The sequence below is a fragment of the Fulmarus glacialis genome, unplaced genomic scaffold (assembly GCF_000690835.1).
Source record: "Fulmarus glacialis isolate BGI_N327 unplaced genomic scaffold, ASM69083v1 scaffold13952, whole genome shotgun sequence".
Taxonomy (NCBI): domain Eukaryota; kingdom Metazoa; phylum Chordata; class Aves; order Procellariiformes; family Procellariidae; genus Fulmarus; species Fulmarus glacialis.
The window spans coordinates 1-24,085 of NW_009197273.1; the positions used below are offsets into that span (position 1 = coordinate 1).

The 24,085-nt window shown below is 37.0% G+C and overlaps 1 protein-coding gene across 1 annotated transcript in view; it reads left to right on the forward strand.

The window, feature by feature from the left end:
* The first annotated feature begins 4,944 nt into the window (after positions 1–4,944).
* MARCH6 (membrane-associated ring finger (C3HC4) 6, E3 ubiquitin protein ligase) overlaps positions 4,945–24,085 on the forward strand; it is a 50,067-nt gene continuing 30,926 nt past the window's right edge. The window contains exons 1-7 of the mRNA XM_009572482.1: positions 4,945–5,046; positions 5,903–5,976; positions 14,864–15,007; positions 19,196–19,268; positions 21,291–21,459; positions 22,941–23,133; positions 23,426–23,487. Of these exons, the coding sequence (XP_009570777.1) occupies positions 14,878–15,007; positions 19,196–19,268; positions 21,291–21,459; positions 22,941–23,133; positions 23,426–23,487 (627 nt within the window). The 5' untranslated portion in view covers positions 4,945–5,046; positions 5,903–5,976; positions 14,864–14,877. The remainder of the gene's footprint in view (positions 5,047–5,902; positions 5,977–14,863; positions 15,008–19,195; positions 19,269–21,290; positions 21,460–22,940; positions 23,134–23,425; positions 23,488–24,085) is intronic.

Here is a 24,085-nt window from a genome sequence, read left to right on the forward strand (position 1 = left end):
GTTCTTTTCCGGCTGGGGGAGAGTGGGAGGCTCAGGAGCGAGTTAGAGGTTTTGTGAAAGGAAATCCCGGGGCGGAAAGCAGAAGCCGGGGTGCTTACGCTGGGGCCGCGTAAGAGGCCGTGAGGAGGGGACTGACCGCCCCAAGTCGTGCAAAATCCTCGCCGAGTCCCATTTTCTCTTGGCCGGCAGACAGTGTCCTGTAACTTGGCGAGTTTTAAAACTCCACTTTCAGCTGAATAGTAATAGCAGCTTTAGCTGCTGCTGCTTCTTTTGCAAGGTTAACTTTGTTATGTATGCTGGAAAATCTATTTGAAATATTGAAATAGTAAAATGATGCAGGAGCTGACATGTTTCTCTGTCTTTTCTACAAGAGACTAGTACGTAGTAACTTACCTCATTTTTAAAAAAGAAGTTGTCAAAGAGATCATAGTCATGTTTTTTTAATGTGTAGTTTCCTTTTTTAAGGGTACTTTACTTGAGATCGGTTGTGGGTATGTTTCGTCAGCACTTTTGCTCTGCTCAGATAATGTTGAGGAACTATGTAGTTCAAGCTGATAATGCAGAACTTTCATAAACCAGGACTTCATATTGTAGCGTAAACCAAAATAAATAAAGGATGTGTGTTGTGCTATGTTTCCTGCAGTATTTGAGCTTTGTTTGTCATCTTAAGCAATAACTACAAATATATATTACAGTAGCAAGACAATTCCAAGGAAAATGTTGTGTGTCTTGGCTTTTGTGACTTTGGCATCGTTTTGAATGTGACTTTTTATCTAGTGGCACTTGATTTTCCAGCTTGAGAGGATTAAAAAGAAAAAAAGCTGGAAAAACATGAAACACCGGATGAAATAAGACAGCACCTTTGTAGAAATGTCCCTTGGGTTATGCTGTAGACGTTTTTAGTACTTGTGAAAATAGATGGTTTATCAAAATATTAGTTTTTTTAAAATCTGACAACTTTTAAAATTGTTTGCTGCAACTCTGTCATGGCTCTGTAGACCAACAGTTACTTACAGGGATGAAATTAAGAAAGTGAAACTTTGATTGCTTGGCCTCTGGTTCCCTAGAAAACCTGGATTATTGCAAACCGTGAAGTGGATACTCAGAAATGACGAGCAGAGTTCCCACCACTCCAGTAGTTGGTAAATCCATCTCAGTGGATTGAATTAAATCCACTTGAATTTTGATAATTTGATACAGGCTGATAATTTGTTACAGGCTGTTAACAGTGGTAGTCTTTGGTCCTACCTGCTTTTATGGGCCTTAAGCGGGTGAACAGAGAGACCAGGAAGAGAAAGAAGAGGGGGCTGTTAGTTACATCTTAAGGCATTCGCTCCTTTAGCTAAACCTTTGTGTTAAACTCTACATTTGGAATTTGGACTTTTCCGGGGTTTTTTATATATATATAGACACACATACACATACATATACATGTAGCCTTAGACATTATATTGTAGTCTTACCAATGTTACCCTCAAAAGCTCTGAGTAGTAGGATGAAAGTAACTAATCTATATACTCACTTTCCATAAATACCACTAGAATGTTACAACTTCTTCTACAGTTTCAAACTTCAATTCCCACTATTAGAATTTCACGACACTTGCCAGAACGCTGAAGAGACTTTCCAAGGTTAGAAAGCTTTAAGCACTGGTAGCAGAAAAGTCTGCCTTAGTGCCCTAAGGAAGAGGCAATCCGAGCTCTAATGTTATCGTGTGCCTGAACTTCTGCTACAAAGTGTCAAATGGACTTTCCTAACTATTGTTAGCCCATTAACGATATTATGGCCAACTCATTCTAATGAGTTTTGTGCTTGACTGAAGTGTATTGTGGAGCTAGAAGACTTAACTGGATGGTGAGAGCTCAGGTGAGAGAGGCAGTTTAGGGTAATGACGGTCAGACCGAAGTGGCAGCTTCTTCGCCTGGGAATGAATGTGAGAGTTGCTTCTCTGGAGCACCTGAAAGCACCAGATAACAGGTTTTGCTGATGAGAGGTACTTCTGTTTCTTTCTAGTGAAATTGGTTTGTTGCTAAATAACGTTCACTTTTGGATATTACAGTGACGAACATTCAGTTAGAGAGGTGATAGGCAGAGAATCATTCTCGGGGGGAACAAAAAGAACAAAAAAGAATACCCAAGGTCATTCTTTCCAAAACACACGCATGAAGAACAGGATGCAAAGTGTGTGTGCGAGTAGAAAAATAGCATCTGTTACACAGTGGAATTCCCTCTGCACATGGCAGTGGGTCATAAGGTGCATAGCTTTACATGTTGACTCTCAGCAGGGTTTATTGTTTTGAAGCTATTTGCTGCTTAACCCTCCAGGTTGTTACACTCATATTATGTTTATTTGGATTTATAAAACAAGTGTGAATAGCTAGAAATTCTCATAGCCTTTGAAAAAATAAAGTATAGGTTTAACTTTTTTTAGTAAGCTAAGAGAGGAAATCCTTGTCCAAATAAAGAACTCATTTGCTTTCAGTAAAGCAAATTATGTTTTTTCCCAACAGTCTTGAGAATAAGTGAACAATCTGCTGTGACAGCCAATGGGCCATTAATGAGTGGGTTCAGAGAGCTACAGGGGTCTTTCAGAGAACAGTATGCATTTAACTTGCTTTCTTTTGTGCCAGAGAGTATTCTTAAAGCAGTGGTTTCACATCCTGTCTCTCGTGCTGGCTCTAGTGCTTGTCTGACCCTTTATGAGGCTAATCCAGCGTACAAAGTTGTCAACTTACTGTAGTGAAGTAGCTCTGTTCAAAGGAATGCTGGAGGAAGGTCAGCATGCCACAGCCAGTGGGTAGGTCCTGCCTGTCAGTTGAAGAGACCTGTCCTGTGCAGCTATCTGGAAAAACTCTCTATGATAAAAGAATCATTTGTTACGTGAAATAGTGATTCTAGTTGTTCTTGTCAGAAAGAAACCAGGGGCTCTGGATGTTTGCAGTGATACGTCGTTGCTCAGTATGGCTGTGACGGAAGTACTCTTATGTCTCTTTGTAGCATCATTGATGTGGTATTGAATACATGTTTGTGTTAATTCTAGGTTTTCAGCCTGCATGAATGAATTCAAATCTCTCTTTTGTAGATACAATTTTTTTTCATTTGAGTCACTTCAATTCTTATGCTTTATGAGTAGAAACTGTTCTAATACTGTGTGAACTATGGATATGGTCCTATTGTGACTCCTTTGTAGAAAAACATTCATATTTTAATGTTTGGTACCTTTTGGAACTTTTTGTAGAAATACATTAACTTTTGGAGATGTCAGTCAAGAATGAAGATAGGTGCTTCAGACTTGAAATTGCGTATTTTCAGTATTCTTACATTAGTACTTTAAGTTGGGATTTTTCTAACACTGATGCGTATCTGTTACACTCTTGTAGGTTTGCTGAATGGTGGTTGACAGAGAAATAATTAACAAAAGAGAAAATCCTAAACTTAAATCTTCTATAAAAATGGACGTTTTATGTTCATTTCCTTAACAGAAGTAAAAGTGCAGTGGTGTTAAAGGAGGACTAAAGGGAAGATACCACACATCTTTCAATAAGCAAATAAAATACTTGATTTTTATATATATTTGGTTGCATGTTTAAATGCTCTGGTATTAAAATAGACATCTCTTCTTTAGAGGGAGAGGTTCACACTCTCTTCTTTATCCACAAAACATCTTGCAACCTTTAGTTGTAAGAAAATGCCAAAATAGAGAATAAAGAAGGTGCAGGATCTATTGAAATATTATTAAAATTGAAATTATGAAATAAGAAATAGAAGGTGTCTTTCCTCTTGTGACTGGACTGTAGACTGCTAAATGGATGCCTTATTCAACTCGGGTAGCAAACTCACAAAATACTTATTTCTGTTTATTATGACGGGGTATTTTCCCTTTCGTTAAGAGCACCAAGGAAAATCCAAGTTAGGTTCAAGAATAAAAAATGGCGTGTTTAAGTCATTGTTAGACATTAGTAGATCTCTTCTGCTGTCCTTGTTTCAGCTGGGATAGAGTTAATTTTCTTCCTAGTGGCTGGTATAGTGCTGTGTTTTGGATTTAGTGTGAGAATACTGTTGATAACACACTGATGTTTTAGTTGTTGCTAAGCAGTGCTTATGCTAGTCAAGGACCTTTCAGCTTCCCATGCTCTGCCAGGTGCACAAGAAGCTGGGAGGGAGCACAGCCAGGACAGCTGACCCAACTGGCCAAAGGGGTATTCCATACCATATGACGTCATACTCAGTATATAAGCTGAGGGGAGTTGGCCAGGGAGCAGTGACCACTGCTCGGGGACTGGCTGGGCATTGGTCAGTAGGTGGTGAGCAATTGCATCGTGCATCACTTGCTTTATATATTCTATTATTATTATTATTACTACTACTACTACTTTATTTTATTTCAGTTATTAAACTGTTCTTATCTCAGCCCACAAGTTTGCTTCCTTTTACTCTCCCAATTCTCTCCCCCATCCCACCGGAGGTGGGGGGAGTGAGCGACCGGCTGTGTGGTGTTTAGTTGCTGTCTGGGGTTAAACCACAATATCTGCTCAGCCTCCATTTAACTTGTTCAAAACTCAAATGGAATTTTTCCACTTCAAAGTCTCCACTTTCAGGGAGATTATCCTTAACAATTTGTATGTTGTTTTAGTGATAACTTTTTTAGGCAAAGAGCACCTCTGCTTGTCGTTTTATTGTGTCTATTTCCTAGAAATCTTAAAGATATAATAAGGCATATTTTGGGTTTTTTATGACGTGATCAGGCAGGTAACATTCTTGTTGCTTTTTCTCGTGATCACTCAGTCTTCATGTCTTGTATCAGATGAAATCTGTATTTCATCCTCTTTCAATTTATTCTGGCTTCATTTTGCTACATGGCAAAGTTTCTAGAATTTAATTGTATAATTTGTTTTGTAAATTTGAGTTCTTTAAGCAGTAGTGTTTAAGCTTTGTGTCCTTGTCAGCAGATATATGCAGAGTCTGTCGGTCTGAAGGAACTCCTGAGAAACCCCTCTATCATCCATGTGTGTGTACTGGCAGTATTAAATTTATTCATCAGGAATGGTAAGTTCTGTGTTTGTGGGGTTTTTAATTTTTTTTTTTTTTTTTTTATAAAACACATTAACACATTTCTAAAAACAATACTTCCTAAGTCTTCAGGTTAACTAGTAAGAAAATCCAGTTTTCACCAGAAATGTGTTAGGGGTTTTGATGGTTTTTACATGATGGTTCATTACAGTTCACAAAGAATTTAGTAATTATATATGAAAAGAAGGTACTGAAAATTTTTGTGTTTAAGAGTATAGTTCTGTTCATATGTCCGCTTTATGAAAACTAAGCAGAAAAATCAGTATGTTGGGGCTTTTTCTTCCCACTTATGGTTGTGAATAAAAAGAACATCTAACCTCATAGCAAGAAATAAAAATACCCTAGTACTTTTTGGTCATCTTGAGGTGTATGATCAGGGAAGTGCTAAAGTGAAAACTAATTCTGGTCTATAGCACACATTCCTTTTGATGGTATTTTAATAGCCATTCTTTCACAAATACAACATTTCTAAATCTTAGGTGTGTGCGCATATATGTGTCATATTTTGAAATATTTCTAAGGATTGGTGTCACTAGTGGGTGTCCATGTCAGGATATATGCTTTGAGTTATTAGCCTTTTCAATAATGTACTCAAAGAATGTACTTTATCAATAATGTAAGTGATGTAAAGAGTCACTATTACTCATAGTCACCTTTTTCACTTTTTGAAACTTACTTGGTGGCTTAATAAACATGCTAATTTAAGTCCCACTTGATAGTACCAATATCCTGATTTATGTTTGAAAACAGAGAATTGGGGTGTTTTCCTTAATGGAGGGATAAGGCAGAGAGATGTAATAGCGTGTATTAATATGATCACTTTTTATTACAGCTTAGTTCAGTGGCTTAAACACAGCAGAAAAGAATACTGTGAATTATGTAAGCACAGATTTGCTTTCACACCAAGTAAGTATGTTTTATTGCTCCTACTTTTTCAGAACTTTTCTTTTTTTCTGTTAGTATGTATGAAGTGATTACTTTTTCATTCAGCATGATAGATCCAAACTTGTGTTTTAACTTCTATATTCTTGTTTGAATTGCAGTTCTTATGCATATTATTGCAGACTGTGTGAATTATTTAAATAATAGATGATCTGATTCTTTCATAATCTTACATGAGCCATAAAAGAAGTATTTATTCTGTACCTTTTCTGACTGCCTCAGTCCCATTCTTTTGTTGCCAACATTACAGCGTATGGCATGTTTTAAGCTTTGTTGATAAATTTGAGTGTTTGGAAGTCTGAATGGTCTGAAACCACAGCAAAATTTGAATTTGAAAACCAGTTTTCAGTTGTCTTTGAACTATCCATCTGCAACACTACCACATGACTTCTGTCAATTTCAATTCAAATGGTTTTGACAGATAATGCAAATGATAGATATTCCACTTGCATTTCAGTCAAGATACAGTAACTACCCAGTATTACATTGCTTTTTGTGTTAGATTCAACTAAAGAAGTCAGGCAACTTGTGATGACGAATGACTGTCTCTTTATATAGTTCCCAGAGGATTCTTAATTACATTTTAACTGATAGTAGTAGAAATAAGTGAGATCCTTTGGCTTGGTGGCAGGCTAGGCTCATTATTTAGTATTGCCAACTTATTGACTGTTGAACAGGTAAAGTGGTTCTTGTGCTACGTATTTTTCTCATTAAATTTATTTGTGCTGATTTATTCTTTACAACTGCTGAACTCGGTTCTTCATGGTGCAGATATGTAATTTAAATTTTTTTTAAACTGACAAGTATCTGCACTGTCTTGAGTTGGGAAAGATGATGAGATTTGACTATTTTAGGTGTGTGGTACAATAAAGTGTACTTTTCTAGTTTTGTACATTGGTAGAGAAAACAGAGACTAAGGAGCCAGATGGTTTAGTTCAGTATTTTCTGTTCCAAAAATCCCATAATCCACCTTCCTTCTATATACTGAACCTCAGAGTTTTCCATTTCTGCTAGCAATTAATTAGACATACTAGGTCTTTTTTTAAATGATCAGCAGTGAAATGTACAGTATTAACTGTGTCTTACCACTGTGAGGAGAACAGCATATTTTGCTGTTGATCACAGCAATGCTTTCAGGTTATTCTTTTCAAATGCTACAGAGACCTGTATAAGAAATGTAAGAGGGATGTCATCTGCTTGCAGGTTTTATTTGTTAAATGTTTTTATAAAGGCATTATATTGCTTCTGTTTGGAAGCTTTGCAAATTAAGAGTGATCCCCAGTTCTGGAGCTCCCTACAAGCAAATTAGCCAGTTTCAAAATTGCGTTCTGCTACTAGGTTCTCTACAGAATCTAGTGTGCAAGACCAGAAAACTGCATTTCAGTGATTTGCTCAGTATTAAGAAGAACTTTCTAGTTTTGTATGAAAAAAAAGACAAAAATGTATAGTATTTTCCCTAGGATATAGAAAAAAGAGGATGAGAAGTTCGAAGTGAAATGCACTTTATATGTGTGTTACTATTGATACTAGAAAGCTTATTCACTGCCTTTATCAACCAAGGTGTTCCTGCAGAAGTTTAATCCTTGACTGACATAGCCGTTACCAGTACAGCTTATAATGTAGTTGCAGATTACGGACACATGAGAAAACATAAACCATACTGTGGTTTAACAAGTTACCATTTCTCATAGGAGCCTTGAAATTGGTAATAAGTGAACCTCTTTGTTCCGCATGTAATAGAGTACTTCCTCCACATTCAGCCTCTAGCAAAGGTCTACTTATCCTCCTGTCACACACTGGCCACTCCCCAGACTGAGCACCCTTGGCTGATAGTGTTTTCTTCTGGGCTTGCCACATTGCAGGGTGCTTTTTTTCTTCCAGGCTGCACGCAGTGGTAGCATATGTTGGGTACCTAGCACAGATTCCTCCAGCCCTCTCTACCCAGCGTCTCATTTCATTGTTTCCCTCACACCCAACACTCACGCAGTTATGGTTTCCTTAGCTTCTCTTATCCCTCTTTATTTGGAACATACTGTGGATGTCCAGCCTGGAAGCTGGGTATGCTTGTGGGGGCTGGGGAAAAAGGGGAGCTTGGAAAGAGTCACAGGTGCTGGAGAGAGAGTGATAAGGCAGGGATGGGGTTGATGTATATGCCAGTCATCCAAAACGAAGTTGGATCTGGCCTGTAACTATGCCAGGTTTAAAGCACTTTCAGATAAGTTGATTCACCGTGGGGTGTGGTGGAATAAATGCATATACGTAATTAGTATCTCTGCTTCAATGGACAGGCACTAAGTGGTGAATAATAGTGCAGTAATACTAGCAACTCCTCGTTTAGTTTAGCTTGGTTTGCTTGTTGGGGCTGTTGCTGTTCTACTGTTATACTTTGCTAGTATAACTTTTTGTGTATGGAGTATTCATAAAATATTCCTAGTGCATATGTTCTTTAAGTCCTTTACAATCTTTAAATTCTGTAACATCTTGTGACTTCTTTAGCACCTGAACTACAAGGTTAGTTACTGTTTGTAAGGAAGGAAAGCAAGAGTAGAAGGTTCAACTTGCATCTTGGCAGGAGTACAAAGGAACTTTTTTCTTTTGAATAATAGCATCATTCTCTAAAAATGTTTAGTCATGTAGGCAAATGACTCTACTTCCAAATGCACACTTTGCAGCTAAATTTTATACGTTTTAAAATTCATTCCTTTTCTGCAGTTCTTCAAGTTATGAATTAATACAACTATTAAAAAAAAAAAAGCAGCTTTGGACTTTTTTTGAATTATGTCAAGATGCTTGTTCACTTTTAACTCGCACATTTTCTTTCTGAGTTTTTAAAGAGCAGTACTCTGTATTCTTTTCCTCCCCACACATGCACTTTCCTTTGTCATGTGCTAGGATTCACTTTTCTTGATGTCACACAAAACATTCATAAGCACTGACCCATGAAAGAAGGTGAGGCTGTATTTCCCAAGAGAAGATAGTTTTCAAAACTTCTCTTTTCTGTAGAAGGTAACATTAACATAAATGTGTAGACTAACCTGATCTTTGGCTGGAGGTTGGGATGGGTTGATCCCTCTGCTTCCTAAGCAGCTGCATTGCTGGTAAGTGGTTGATATGATGTCACAAGCTTAGTTAATACAAAAATTGTAAAATGGAAGGAAGCCAAGTGGGTAGGTTGTTCTTCAGTTTCTAAATTATTATAATTTTAAATACGCTTTTGATTTATGCCTGTAAAGTTACTAATTCAAGGCTTGCATGCCCTTGGAACTCACTCTATTGTTGTAATCCTGGTTTGTTACTGTTGTTCTTCTTTCTTGTTGTTTGCCACCTTTGTTCACATGTAACTGTTAATATGAGTTTGTTGGATCAGGAACTATTTGTTCCTGTGAATCATTTGGCTGATTGAGCTCCTAAGCTATCCTATAGCACACTGAGATTCTCCACATTAAATACTTAAGGTTGTGTTTTTTAATTAATCCATAAGCCTTAGTACTTTTTTGATCATCTTAAAACCTTCCGGATGTGACTAGCATGTCTAGCTTAATGTGAAAGAGTTCATGGTTCGTAGATTTTACGGCAAAGAAAAATAAGTATCACTCTGACATAATTGTAAAATACTGAATTATTCATATTTTTAAGTAACTTGTGCAAAAACCATCACTTAGTAATTGCATGTTGTTTGTAGTAACACTTAATTTATTAAGTTCCAAACTTTTGGATCTTCAATTTTGTACAGAATGATATATAAGAAGCTATGTAATTATACTAAAATGAGTGACCCATTTTGTTGGACTCGTCATTCAAAGTAATTAAGATTTTATTGATGGATATGATGGGCTAATTTTTTTACCTGTTCATTTTGACAAACTTTAACACAGTAGTCCATAGTTTCAGCATTTCAGCATTCCAAAATCCAATTTGGAATAAAATAATCTGAAACAAAACACTGCATGCTGGCACGGAATTCAACATGTCTGGTGCCAGCTCCAGGGTGTGGCGTGAACATGCAGTTGAGATACATAGGAGTGTCATTTCATACGTTTTGTTAGACCCATGGCTTGCGTGAGAAGGGGTGGCATTTTTCTCCTTTTACCTTTTTAGCAGTTTGGAGCAAAGTCTGTGTATGTCTCAAGAGTGTAAAACATAGAATGGTTTAGGTTGGAAGGGTCTTTTGAAGATCATCTAGTCCAACCTAAAGAATAACTCACAACCCCTGTTTTACCAAACCAGTGCTTTACCCCATGAGCTATAAAACACACAGGTTTTACTTACGAATTATTTAGTCAATTTCATGATCAGTGCACAAGGGTAATTCAGGTGGTGTATAAATGGCTTGCAAGTGTAATAGTAAATAGAAAATCTATGGGTAAATGTGGAGATTCTGTGAAGTAGGCTAAAAGAGAGTTTTACCTAATCAAAGAAAGATGTTTTGCTTTCTTCCACACTAGGCATGCACCTGTTTAGGTTATGGGCAAATAAATAGGCTGACTTGGATGGGGAAAGGGTGGGAAATGAAGTAGTATCCAGTTGCATTGTGATAGCTGTGGAGAAAAATAAGACTCTCAAAAAAAAATTTGAACTTTCATAATAAACAGTGGTAGGGTTTTTTTGATACAGCACATGTCAGAAGGGTGTTTCTTTTCTAGTGTCTTTCTGCAGCTCCGCTTCCCTCAGTGAAAAGTAAGATGATGCACTACAGGAAGGGACTTGTGGGAGGCATGAAATCTGTAGGTATAACATAAACTGGGAAAATACATTTAGGATCTTTATTTCCTTCTAGGGGGAAGATCTGCATTTTCAAAATGCTACTGGCCAGTAACATGAAAACTACAGATAACTTTCCATTGCGTTTTATACTAGTTCATAATGATCATATATCTGACTTCTCTGCAAATGTTTGTATGCTTCAGAAAGCATCCACTTTTTACATTGTGGCGGAATTAGCCATAAATGGGGGAGATAAACATATTTAAACCTGCACAACCTGTTCTCATTCATTGGGAGTAAGCCCTTAGACAGGGAGAATCTTGGACCGTTGCTTTGGGACCAGTTACACATTGCTGATGATTTGTTGTGGAGGTGGGTTTGTACAGGGATTCTACTATTGGTGTGGGACAGGAAGGAGGAGCAAGAGGATTTCAGGATTAGGAAGAGCCTGGTGTTCTCTCTGTATTGGTCATTCTTTTCAGTTGTGCAGCTGGCATTTGTAACTACAGAGAGTGCCAGTGCTCCTGATCTTGCTGCTTTTTTTTTTCTTTTTTTAATACAAGCAACAAAAGTGAAACTATCCAGGTTTGCTAATATTTATAATTATCATTACATGTTACATTATCATAACAGAACATACAGGTATTCAAAAAGCCCCTGTTATTGCTCAGATACTGCTCTGATGAGAGCTCCTTTCTGTACTGCCCATGTCATAACTAAATATCTCTCATACATCCTTGCACGGGAAATTGCGTGGGCAGTATAGTTTTCATTTGGATTAAGTTTTCGTACTTTGAAAAAATTGGGAAAGAGAGGTTAAATTGAATGTGAGTTTGTTTTCTTTCTTTATAAGTTTGGTGGGAATTTTAGCATTCAGGTTCATCAGATTGTCCCTATTGTGTTTGTCGAACTACAGTTGTGTGTATTAAATAGCCTCTGAGGAAATGGGAGAGATGAGAAAGCTTCCTGTAATAAACTCAAAGGTATCACTTTGGTAAGCTAGAGCATTGGGAACTTTTTTTTTCCACTTTCCTGTTCTGGATTTTTTTTGTCAGCTGAGATCTGTTGACAAACTGTTTCCCTGAAAACTACTAATCATTATTGTCTGCTTTCTTCCTTTGTTTTTTCTAGGAGAAGGAACATTTCCAAAGACAGCCTTGTGTTTTTCCTATCTTATTTGTGTCAGTGTAGTAGCAGATTTTTGTCCTGAGCTGTCTGCTTTGAAGAAGCAAAATTAATATTTGTGTTACTGAAAAAGTTAGGCTTACGGGGGAGGGTGGTGTGTGTGGAACAAAAACCCACCCCCAGAAAACAACCAGCCAAACATGGCCTGGACAGCACAGAGAAGTTGAACTAAAGCTATGAAAGCTCACTTATGCTCAGCCAAAGTCTGTTTGAATTTCCTGCTGTAATAGAAGAAAATACTGCTTTAATTGGCCTCTAGTAGAGCAATTTTTATTTGGAGGAACTGTGGTAAATAATGCAGGAAATTGATTTCTCTAATTCATTTAGGAAAGATTGCTGGGATAGGAATTAAGGTGTGGAGGACGGATGAGGAGGATAAGTGTGCAAAAGGGAATGTATACCGCGGTGGCAGCGGTTAAAGTCTCAGGCCTCACAGTGGTAGTGGGGAGTGGATAAAAGGGGGTGGAATGTGGAGAGAAGATAGTGGTAGATGACAGACACAACTGGAGGGATTAGCTATGAAAATCACTGGCAGCAAGCTTCAGTGCTGCAGTGTGCTTGCACACCAGGGGTTCCTGTCATGCTAGGAATTTTTGCATTTCACCTACCCGAATGTTGTAGGACATAGAAGGGCTTTATCTTATCATCATGGTATAAAGCTTCTAGTGGTAGAAGCTTTATATATTTTGAGGTGTGGTAAAGCAGAGGAAAAGCAGCAGTCTCCCCCTCTACCACCCGTGCCCCCAGCTCCAGAAATCATCAAAAAATCACCAAATTGCACCGAATTGTTAAAATTTGGGGGATGTAGCTTGTCTTCTCTGAGTAGTAGCTGTATTGTGCATTTATTTGAATGCTTACTTGTAATCCTAAAGCCTTTAGAAAAATGGGTATGTAGAGGTGCTAACATTTATGACCACTTCAGCTTTACTGAGTTAGGATGGACATCCTTTTTTACAATCCCCTGGATGAGTGTCCACTAATTCCTGAAAGAAGCATTTTTTTAAAAATTTTAAACCCTCCCAACTTCCCCCTAACAAATAAATCATTAATGCATAGTTAATGTTTTCCTTGTAGCCTCTTTTGCAGTTCCAAACTGTTGATCAAAATACATTTTTTGAAAATGAAAAAAATAAGCCTCAAAGTATCTGCTGAGTTCAATTTTGTCTGAGTGATACCATAAATGTGTAACAAATATACTCTAGGTAGGTATTCTTGTAGAACCCTTAAAAAAGGTCTGCTTGTCTCCTCTGATAATTTTCCAGAATGTTTGTTCAGTGTGAGCTGAGAGATTGTTAGCAAGTCTTCAACTGGCATTTTCTATTGTACTACCAAATTGTATACTAAATCTGTTTCTGTAATAATAAAATTTTAAATTGGTAGACAGTGTCAAAATATGTTGTGTCCTGCTTTCAATTTACTGTTCTATGTTCTCTCAGCTACACTTTCCTGGTGTTGTATTTTTAGTCTTTTTTTTTTTTTAATGAATTCCTGTTCTTTGCCAGATACCTGACAACTAAGAACCTCTGAAATTTAAAACGAGTTGCTATTTGTCTTATGGTTACTGTTTTGTTGTTACTTTGTGTTAAATATAATCCACATGTTGAAATGCACCAAACTCTCCATGTTCTTTGGCTACTTCTGCATGTTGATACTGCTCTTCTATGTTCCGGAGTTCTCTTTACAATACAGAAACTTAGGGAAATATCCCTGGAGAGAAGAGTTGTTTTCTGCTGTAGAGGCTTCCTCTCTGAGATTAGTAAAAGGATGATTAGGAATGTAGGTAAAGGTAGCAGGGATGTTCATTAGAGAAAAGGGGGGATGCAGGTAGATTGCATGAAGCTCTGCTTCTCAGACTTTTAAGTCGAAGGGTTGTCCATGAGAGGGAAGGAAAACTTTTCTCCAGCAGTTCTTATAAAAATTGAGTTCCCTTATGTAGTTAAAAGTATGTGATGTTTTAAAAAGTAGTCCATTAATTAAACATGTCAAAGTCTTCAAGCTCAGCTGTTTCCAACGTAACTGTTAAACATCTAGACAGCAATGTCTTTGTGCAACTCCTAACTGTAGTTTATCTTCTTTATTCAAATCTGTTATTGATACTGTGCATTACCACTTCTTGGCATCCATATAAGTGTGTAGAAGCTAACTAAATGTAATGAAATTGTTAGGGAAAGGTGTTTTCTAGTTGTTTGCAAAAGAAGAAGCCCTGTCACTGGTTTTCTTGGCTTTTGAGTAGGGATGGGTATATGCAGTATATAGGTGTTGAATTTAAAAAGTCTATTATGAAAATGTCTATATAGACTGAGAGATTTGCATTATGTTCTGTAATAGGAGTGACCTTAGAAGAAATCTTGCATGGTATGAAATAGATATCTGTTGAAAGTAAAAGTCATCCTGTGTAAATTTCAATGTCTATAGATACTTAATCCGTTCCCTTCAGTTTTCCTGTCTGTGTGCTACTTTCATTTTGCTGATTTTTTTTGTGCTGTTGGATAGCAGGTGGAATCGATCTAGCACAAACAAATTGACAATATGCAAAATTGCTAGTTGCTCTTATTCCTTGTGCTCTTTCCTTGAACTAGGTTTATAAGTAACAGGGATGTCTTTGAGGTGGTGATGAGTGGGAGGGCTGCTGAACTTAGAATCTGCTTTTTCTTGCAGGCTTGAGCTTATTTTGAGATAAGAGTTTACAGTTGATAAATAAAGCTATTAAGAAAACTTCTCTAAGTCAAAAACTGGCATGGAGTTTATTAATTTTCCCATTCCACTCAGTATGCAATGTAACAAATATGTGATGTGAAGGGTTTTTTTGTTATTTGTTTGGGTTAATCTCTTGGGAATCTATAAAATGTGCTTATTCTTCTAGTAAGCTTTTGTCAAATACAAATATTTTGTAGTTGGCAGGACTTCTACATAAATGCTTCTTTAAAGGAAGAACTGTTTCATAAGTGCCTTTTCTACACAGTTTATTCCCCAGATATGCCTTCACGGCTTCCAATCCAAGACATCTTTGCTGGACTGGTTACGAGTATTGGCACAGCAATACGATACTGGTTTCATTATACACTTGTGGCCTTTGCATGGTTGGGAGTAGTACCTCTTACTGCATGTAAGTATTAATTTTTTGTACTGTAGTACTCTTATAGGCAAGAAAATATGCCACTTCCTGCAACAAAGTTTTGTGAGACCATTGTTGGTTTATTTAGATAAAATAAATCAAATTCAAAGACATTATTTCACTTATTTTCACTCGGAAGTTCTAGCTATTTGATTCTTAAGCCAGTAGTGCAATGCAGGAAGGTGTTAAGAGATAGAAGAAAACACATAAAAGGGCTTTTAAACTTCCTATTCCAATAAAATGCCTCTTTTCAATTATCTTTAAAATCTACATGGAAGTTTTTATTCGATACCATATATTAATATTAGATTAGAAGAATTGTCCTGGTTTTTCTAACCATCTATAAATGAAGTGTGGGGTTTTTTTTAGTATGAAAAATGAAATTCCTTTATAGTCACACATAAATTGATTAGTAAAACTCTACTACTATAAGTAGTAAAGGAATTGAATGGGAAAAGAGAGCACACATTTAAATTACTGTAGTATCCAGTTTGAAATTCACTTTTCCAATACAAATGGAAAGAGAATTATTGATGTTTCAGCAAGCTAAAAATATAGAGAAAATGAAAAAAGGCAAAAGGGATATAGTGTTCAGTCAAGGAAATGACTGGAAGTGCATCTTTACAATATACCCCTTGAACAAAAGATCAGGGAGCCAGTAAATGCATCTCCCTAGCCAGTTTGTCAATATGTTCTGTGCTTTTATTTGTAGCTGGCACTGGCTTAGTTTGAGAATAGCACAATACTGGCATCAGCTATGAAAGACTGATCCTATTTCTGCAGCCTGTCCTTCCTGTGCAAGAAAAAGAACTTTTCTGGGCATGGAGTAAACAAGATTTACATTGAAACTAAAAAATACTTCAAATTTCTTCCTTGGGTTTTTAGACGAATCTTGGTTTTCTATCGTTGTCTTTCAAAATGCAAATGTTGTACACTTTTCTTAAAACTTCTACAGGACAGCAAAATCATATTTCAATAGATGAAGGTAGTTACGTTTCATAACTGTCTGAAAACCTGATGCTGGCTCTTCAGTAATACTGAAATGTTATCAGAAGTCACCACCTACAACTTGGTTATATGGTTTTGGGTTTTTTTTACAAATGTCATTTTTGGTTTTTAATACTCATTTACTAAGCCAACATAACTCACGATTTTGATTTACAAGTGACCATTCTTTTTACTTTATCTTAATTTCTGTTTCTAACATTGCACATGTACCCCTGTTTATGGATTCCTTTAAGAATTAATGTACTGTGAGGGGTAACATATTTGCACAGGAAAATAATCCAACATGATAGAGCCATTCAGTCTAAGAAACCTAGAAAAATCTATTTACTTCTGAAATTTGTCAGGATCTGTCTCATGGATGTGATTTTGTATGGGTCTTGTCATCTTACATTAAATGTTTTTAACGTAATCTCTAATTTTCTGTAATATTTAAATACTTTTTAATGTAATCTTTTGCCTTCCCTGTTTCTGTCATATGGCTCACATAATTATGTGTGGCTGGCTTCACAAGAAAGTATTCTTCTCATTATTTTGTATCTGGAAGAAAAAGGTGCAGCATAAAAAACTTGTCAAACATACCAAAGGAGATGTATGGTTGAACAAATCTGTCCTCCAGATTAACATGCTAGTCGTGCAGTTGTCCCATTGTGGGATAAATTCTACATTCTTTTTTGGTAATTTCACTTCCTTATTGCATACCCATCTTACATGGTTGAGTAAAAGGAATTTATCTCTGTGCATACCCTCAGCCTAATCCCAGCAGCCTCTGATATGCTGGTGCTATTCTGTTAGCACAAAGCATATTTACATTACTGGATGAAAAAAGCCAGTTATACAATTTGCTATGATCCGTTCAGAGAAGTAGGATTAAGTGGGCCAATTTAATCCAAAGTGGTTTTATTCTCTGTGATAATTGTACTTAGCTGCATGTTCCTAGAGTGAAATACCCAAGGTACCTATACAGTACGTGGGGCAAGAAAGAAGTGTACACACTGAGTAAAGTGAATGTGTACACTAAGGCAGTACGAAATGCTAGTGGGAGTTGGGTTGTCTGAAGTGCCTCCTTTATCTCAAATTTTAGAAATCACTGTTTACACACTGATATGGCACATGAATGTATTTTTCTGGAGTGATTCAGTTGCCATTTTTTTAAAAAAAACGATATAGCAAAAGAGAATGGTTGTATACATGTTTCATGTAATTGTGTAGTGGTTAAAATTGTAGAGGTGTGTAATAGAACTACTTAAATTGGCATGAGTAAAGTATGAATGGAATTGTGTACGTGAGCACCAGAAGAACCAGCAGAAGAAGGGCTAAAAGGAGTATTTGCTATTTGCCGAAGAGCGCTATATATGTGATTTCATTCAAATCAAGAGGGAAAACAAACAGACTACAGATAAGGTGTCAAGAAGTTGAAGAACAGGACTAAAGTTATAAGATACACACATAAGGAAAACAGGAGAACTGTGAATTTTGCCTCAGGCTCAAGAGGGATGAAACAAAACAATGAGGCAAAGATCCCAAATGGCATCTAGTCATGAAGAGTATGAAAGCCAAGTTAAAATCAGTTCATAAATGCTAATCAAGATTAATCCAAGAGATATGGTGAGGATTTACTAGCTGGTGTCCTTTGTCTTCAGTGTTGCCCACAAGTGGTCCTGTCCAGACCACTTGGGCACGCATGTCTTGGTGCTTGTATGAAGTGAGCAAGAAAAGTGAGGAAAATAGCTTGCTTAGAGATCAGTTTGCTTAAAGATTTTGTGTGATAAAATCCCCTTCCTATTCCATAAAATCTCACAACGAGTTTTGTTACACTGATTTCCTACCAGTGTAGTGTAGTCGGGAGTTACAAGGCTTGTGTCTTTGACCTTTTCAGCCTGGCAGAGTTCACAGCAGTATCTTGCCCCTTTGAAGTTCCCCCACCATGTAGCTAGATATTAGGCAGAGGCAAACTATTGAAACTCACTGGCAGCAGAGGATCAGTATCATCTTGCTAACTTTGATTTAGTGACTGTTCAATATAAGATGTGTAAGTAGTACTGACTACAGTGAGACTGATCATTTTCATTAGGTCAGCTACAGCCATTGTCTCTTTTGTGTTCTAACTCTAGACCTTTAAATTTTGTATTATTTTCTGCCCAATGCGAGAACTTCAGAGGGGGAGGGGTGGATTGCATTGGGGATGTAAGTGTTAACTTCCTCCAGTTGCTATATTATGTCTTACATAAAAGGTGAGCATAAACAGTAGACCTTTTGGGCATTTCTGGTGGATTGATTCATGAGAGATGTAGAAAACGTAAACTTTCTATAAGTTCCAAACAGGTTTAACTGAGAGATAATAACTGGGCTATTTGTTCTAGTTCACAGAAACCATAGCATGCCAGTATATACTTGGGTACCTATGCCTGCCTAAAGGGTGGAATGAGAATCTTAAGAATTGCATTTCTGGGTATGGGTGCCTTAATTCTTCCCTCATCCTGTTCTGCGCATCTGTGTCATCCTCTTACGGATCTGAAGCTAATTTTCTGAAGTAGACTGTATACACTGATAACCCATTTTTAAGATTATGTGACTGAAGAATCATCATAAAAAGCTAACGTTAACTGGCATCAAGTATTGATCCATAAAACAGTTACTTAAAACAGATAATGAAATGGTGAGACTCCTTGCTACAAGATATCATAATACCAAAAGTTTTTACAGATTCAAAATATGATTGAACAAATTAATGGGGGGGAAAATCCATCAAGGATTAATTAGCACTGAGATATTATGGCACAGGAACTGAGCTGTGTTGCGTGAAGCATATGAGAATGTACTGAGGAAGTATTGCTGCAAGTATCTTTAACCGGTTTCCATAGTCTTCCTTAGACATCTGTTGGTGTGATCAGTGCTGGAGACAGGTCTACATGAATCTTGGGTCTAACCTAGTATGGCAATTCTTACACTTTGAATGTATACTTCATCAAGAATGTTCAGCTAAAATAAATACAGCTTTGTTCCACGTGGTTGTATATGGTCTTGAGTTCTGTTAGTTCACTGAAAGTTGAGATTTTTCCCTTGTCCTAAGTTTAGTTAGGACACCAGGTGAAAAGAGGGTACCTATGGTCCTTTCCAAGTGAGGCTATAACTAAAATCGAATTTATACCACACTTCTGTTTCTTCATGCAGGTCGTATCTACAAGTGCTTGTTTACTGGCTCTGTGAGCTCACTACTGACACTGCCATTAGATATTCTGTCAACGTAAGTACTTAAACAGTTTGATACAAATAACTTTCGTAGTCAGATTACCGTGAAAATGGTTGCCTTGGAACTTAGTGTCCCTTTCTTCCAGTTATGCTTGTTATTTTCCATCATCTTACACAAGCAGCTGCCCGTTACACTTTGCATAAAAAGATGTATAGGCAACAGTATTACAGTAGAAATCATTTCACTCTGAAGTTCTGTTATTCAGGATCTTTGGAGACGGAAAACTGACTTTACAAAATGTGCCCTGGTTAATGAAGGTTTATATTTGATGTCAAGAAAACTTACACTGCAAAATTACACTTAATAATTTAAAAAATTAACTTCCTACAGTTTAAATCAGATGCCACATAGTAGAATATTAATATATATTGCTGATAATATTAGTGTCACATTCTGTTTGCTTTCTTACATTTTTATATTTTGAATTTGATTTTATCCATGCTGAGTCTCTTATGTGATAGGGATTTTTTTTTTATCGGATTGCCTTCTAGCTGACACTTAGATTTTAATGCTTCAATCAGCATATGCTATTGAATATTGTCTATCTTTATCTTTTTTAAATCAATATTACTTTAAGAATCAGTAAATACCAACACAAGAGTTTCATGCTCGTTCTTTCTTTTTTCATTATCTTGAACCTGAGGAACTGAAACTCTCAGTTTGAGTAGAATCAGTTGCAAATGAGTCAAGCGAATTTTGAATAAATGTCCTGTGTGTTCAGCTAAGTCATCTCAGTTGGGCTATTTGATTTGAAACATCAGGACATGTTAGGTTTAATTAATTTTTATTAATGGAGGGAGGTGCTTGCTTGAGATTAATAACAGTATTTTTCCTGTTACCTCCCAGTAAGTGTAGATTTTGTGTTTATTTTTCTGAGAAGAATCTGAAACAACTGAACCTAGAGAACCTCTTCTCATGTCTTTTATAGTCTAGGGAGAAAATGAAGGACTCAAATATGTGTCAGATTTTAATGGCATGTGAAGCTGTATTTTGACATGTACTTCTTTGGCAGAATCAATTTCAACAGCATCTTGCGTCATCTTTTCATTTTGGACTTCTTGTCCCCATGGTATTCACTGTGCTGTGCAGGCACAAGAGTTTGTGCGACTGCATGGAGAGCCAGACTGATACTTCTTTGGGGATGGCAGAGTACTGTGGTGGCATATTTCTTACTTACTTTCAAGAACGTATTGTAGTTGGTTAGTTTCCTGAGCAAATTCACTGTGGTCAAGGAGTAGTGCAAGGGCGGAAGCAAGTGGGAGGGGGTACCTGGAATTTGGGATGAGGGTTGCTTAAGCCAATTTAAGTACCTCTTGCATGGTTAACTGAACTTTGTTTTGCTGCTGCTTTACAGTTATGTATGACTTGATAGGTTAGGATTTTTAAAGTATAGAGGTCATATCTGGGGTAAAAGACTAGGTGAAATGTAGAGCAGTCAAAGGCAAAGCCTGCAGTTCTGTTCTTTTGGTTAGGGTAGCTCAGCAGATAAACTGTTCAGTGAACTGGGATTATGCATCTAGCCATTTAAATAGACCTTTTACTGTAGCAAATCATTTACTTAGCGACTATTGTGTTTCCTTTGCTATTCGTGAAGATTGTTTTTCCTGAACTACTGTTGAAGCTTTTCTTCATATTGAGTCAGATCGTGTTTTGCAGGAATATTTATGTTTAAACAGTAGTAATTTCACAAACCAAACCAGAGGGAAATAAAACCTTTTCCAAATCAGTGTTTATCTTGGCACTTAGAACCATTTGTACAGAGGTACATACAGCCTTCCTAAAAGAAACCTTCTTTGAACAGATTTTTTTAAATTAAATAAAAATTACGTCTAGATACATTCTTCACCTAGACACATAAATATATGCAGCTTTTTGCACAAATACCAATTTATTTGTTGATTTGGACTAGGAAGATCTGTTTGTGGTAATTAACAATGAGTAAGTTTAGTCTTATTAGCAAAATATATTTGTCATTAATGTGGGGTTTGTTTTTTTTTTTTTTTCTTTCTTTAACAGGGAGAACTTACTGGCTGACTGTTTGCAGGGCTGTTTTGTGGTAACATGCACTCTGTGTGCATTTATCAGCCTCGTTTGGTTACGTGAACAGATCGTCCACGGAGGGGCACCACAGTGGTTGGAACAAAATCAGCCACAGCCACTCAATGGTGTTGGTCAACAAAATGAGGTAAAACTTAACTGCTGAGTAGTTCCTGATAAATTTAGAATATGTATTTTTGTGAATAAATACATTATCAGAACTCAACGATAATGTTATTTTACTGCAGGATATCTTTATTTGTACGTTAGCAGAAGTTGAGCATGTGTTCCTGTATAAACTCAGTGACACCACTGTTATGTTTTTTGAAGTTCTGTAAAATGGAATGTTAATGGATTTGTTATAGTATAATTTTTGTAAAGTAATTTTAACATTGTTTAGATTCTTACGTCTGTATCTTTACACTTCTTTAAAGATAATTTTGTGCGTATAAAGCTGAATTGTCAGCTGTAGTCAATGAAGATGCAGATTGCTTTTATTTTGTCTTTTTTATAAGTATTTCAGTAGTTCATGAGGTAAAAACTCACTGTTCTCAAAGCATTTGGAGGTTTTGTTGAAACCTCTGAAGTTGGAGCTTCTCTGCCCTCTCCCCCACCCCCCAACACATATATGCACCCCTTTAGTGCTTACAGGAGCCTCTTGGGCAGGAGAAGAGATGATATAAGCAATACGTACATAAGGGGGAAATAATTAAAATTTTGTTTTCTTTTTTAATAAATGTCAGTTTTTTAAAGACAGAGATAGAGATCCTCAGCTTGATGACTGACTTGGGTTGTCCTTGAATTATCATCTTTCTAATACAATGATAGTTTTTATAAGATCAAGAGAGCTCCCCTCTATTGAGTAGTGGTGAGACCACATCTGGAGTGCTGTATCCAGTTCTAGGCTCCCCCAGTACAAAAGAGACATGGACATGCTGGAGTGAATGCAGTGAAGAGCCAACAAAAATGATAAAAGGACTGTAGCATCTGACACACGATGAGAGGCTGAGAGCTGGAACTGTTCAGCCTGGAGATGAGAAGGCTCAGGGTGACCTCATCAGTGTGTATAAATGCCTGATGGGACGATGTAAATAAGACAGAGCCAGAGTCTTCTTGGTGGTATTGAGTGACAGGACAACAAACAGTAGGCTTAAATTAAAATACAGGAAATTCCATTTAGACAAAAAAAAAAAAAAAACCCCACATCACCAAAATAACCCCAAAACCAAACCAAAAAAACAGATGTGAGTTTGTTTTTTTTTTTTTTAACTGTAAGTGTGATCAACTGCTGGAACAGGTTGCTTGGAGTGGTTGTGAAGTCTCCATCTCTGGAGTTACTCAAAAGCCAACTGGAAACAGTACTCAGCAACTTGCTGTAGCTGACTCTGCTTTGAGTAGGTGGGTTGACGAGATGATCTCTAGAGGGCCTTTCCAACCTCAGCTACTCTGTCAAGAAGTCTGAATGTTTCCCTTCCTCTTTTAAAAGGCTTAGTGGCCCCAAATGTAATGCTTATCTAAAAAAATACATTACTAACATTTTTTTAATACTATTTGTTTTTTATATATACAGGATAAAAGTACGGAGAGAGGTTGATCAATTTAACTGAATACTAAATCCTGTTTCTGCAGGCTCAGGCTGTTGTAAATGGAGGTGTTGAAAATGCTGTGCTTGATCAACCTGCTAACCCAGCTGCTGAGAATGTAGTTGTAGGTGAGAACCCTGAAATTCAAGAAGAACAAGTAGATGAAGAGGAGGAGGATAATGAAGATGAAGAAGATGCTGTAGTAGAAGATGCAGCAGATGCAAACAATGGAGCACAAGGTAACAGGTGACTCAAAACAGTAATGTTCTAGTTCTTTTTAAATATAAATGAAACCATTGAAAATAGAACTGTCATAATTCAAGGAAGCTGTGTAAATTCCCTCTTCAGCTTATTTATCTTGTTTTTGCAAATTTTATATATTTCTTCTGAGTGCTGAAGCATTTGCTTGCTCAGTTATGAGTTGAATGTTATGCACTTAAGTGTTTTTGTTCATTTAAAACACAGCATGGAGTGGTTACATCTTGTTTTGGGTGAGTCTAACAGCTGTAAAAATGGCCATTGTATCCTCAGATGACATGAACTGGAATGCTTTGGAGTGGGATCGAGCAGCAGAAGAGCTTACTTGGGAGCGAGTGAGTAAGAATCATTTTCTTGGATTGAATGACTCACTCATACTTGAAATGATTTGTAGTATTGCTGTGCTAAAATCCATTTGGGATCAATTTGGATACCGTTGTCTAGTGTGAAAACTATCAGTAAGAGGCTTTAGTGACCTAAAAAAGTCATTGTATTAAAAACAAAATGTTATTATGCTACTTGTTAACTATCAAAAAGGCATTGCTTTGATTTGAAATATAGTAGTGTCCTGGTTCCAGCTGGTGTAGAGTTAATTTTCCTCCTAGTGGCTGGTATAGTGCTGTGTTTTGGATTTAGTGTGAGAATAATGTTGATAACACACTGATGTTTTAGTTGTTGCTAGGTAGTGCTTGCACTAAGTCAAGGACTTCTCAGCTTCCCATGCTCTGCCAGGTGCACAAGAAGCTGGGAGGGGGCACAGCTGAGACAGCTGAACCAAACTGCCCAAAGGGGTATTCCATACCATATGATGTCATCCTCAGTACATAAACTGGGGGGAGTTGGCTGGGGGGCAGTGACTCCTGCTCGGGGACTGACTGGGCATCAGTCGGCAGGTGGTGAGCAGGTTTTGTTCCTCTTTTTTTGTTGTTTTCA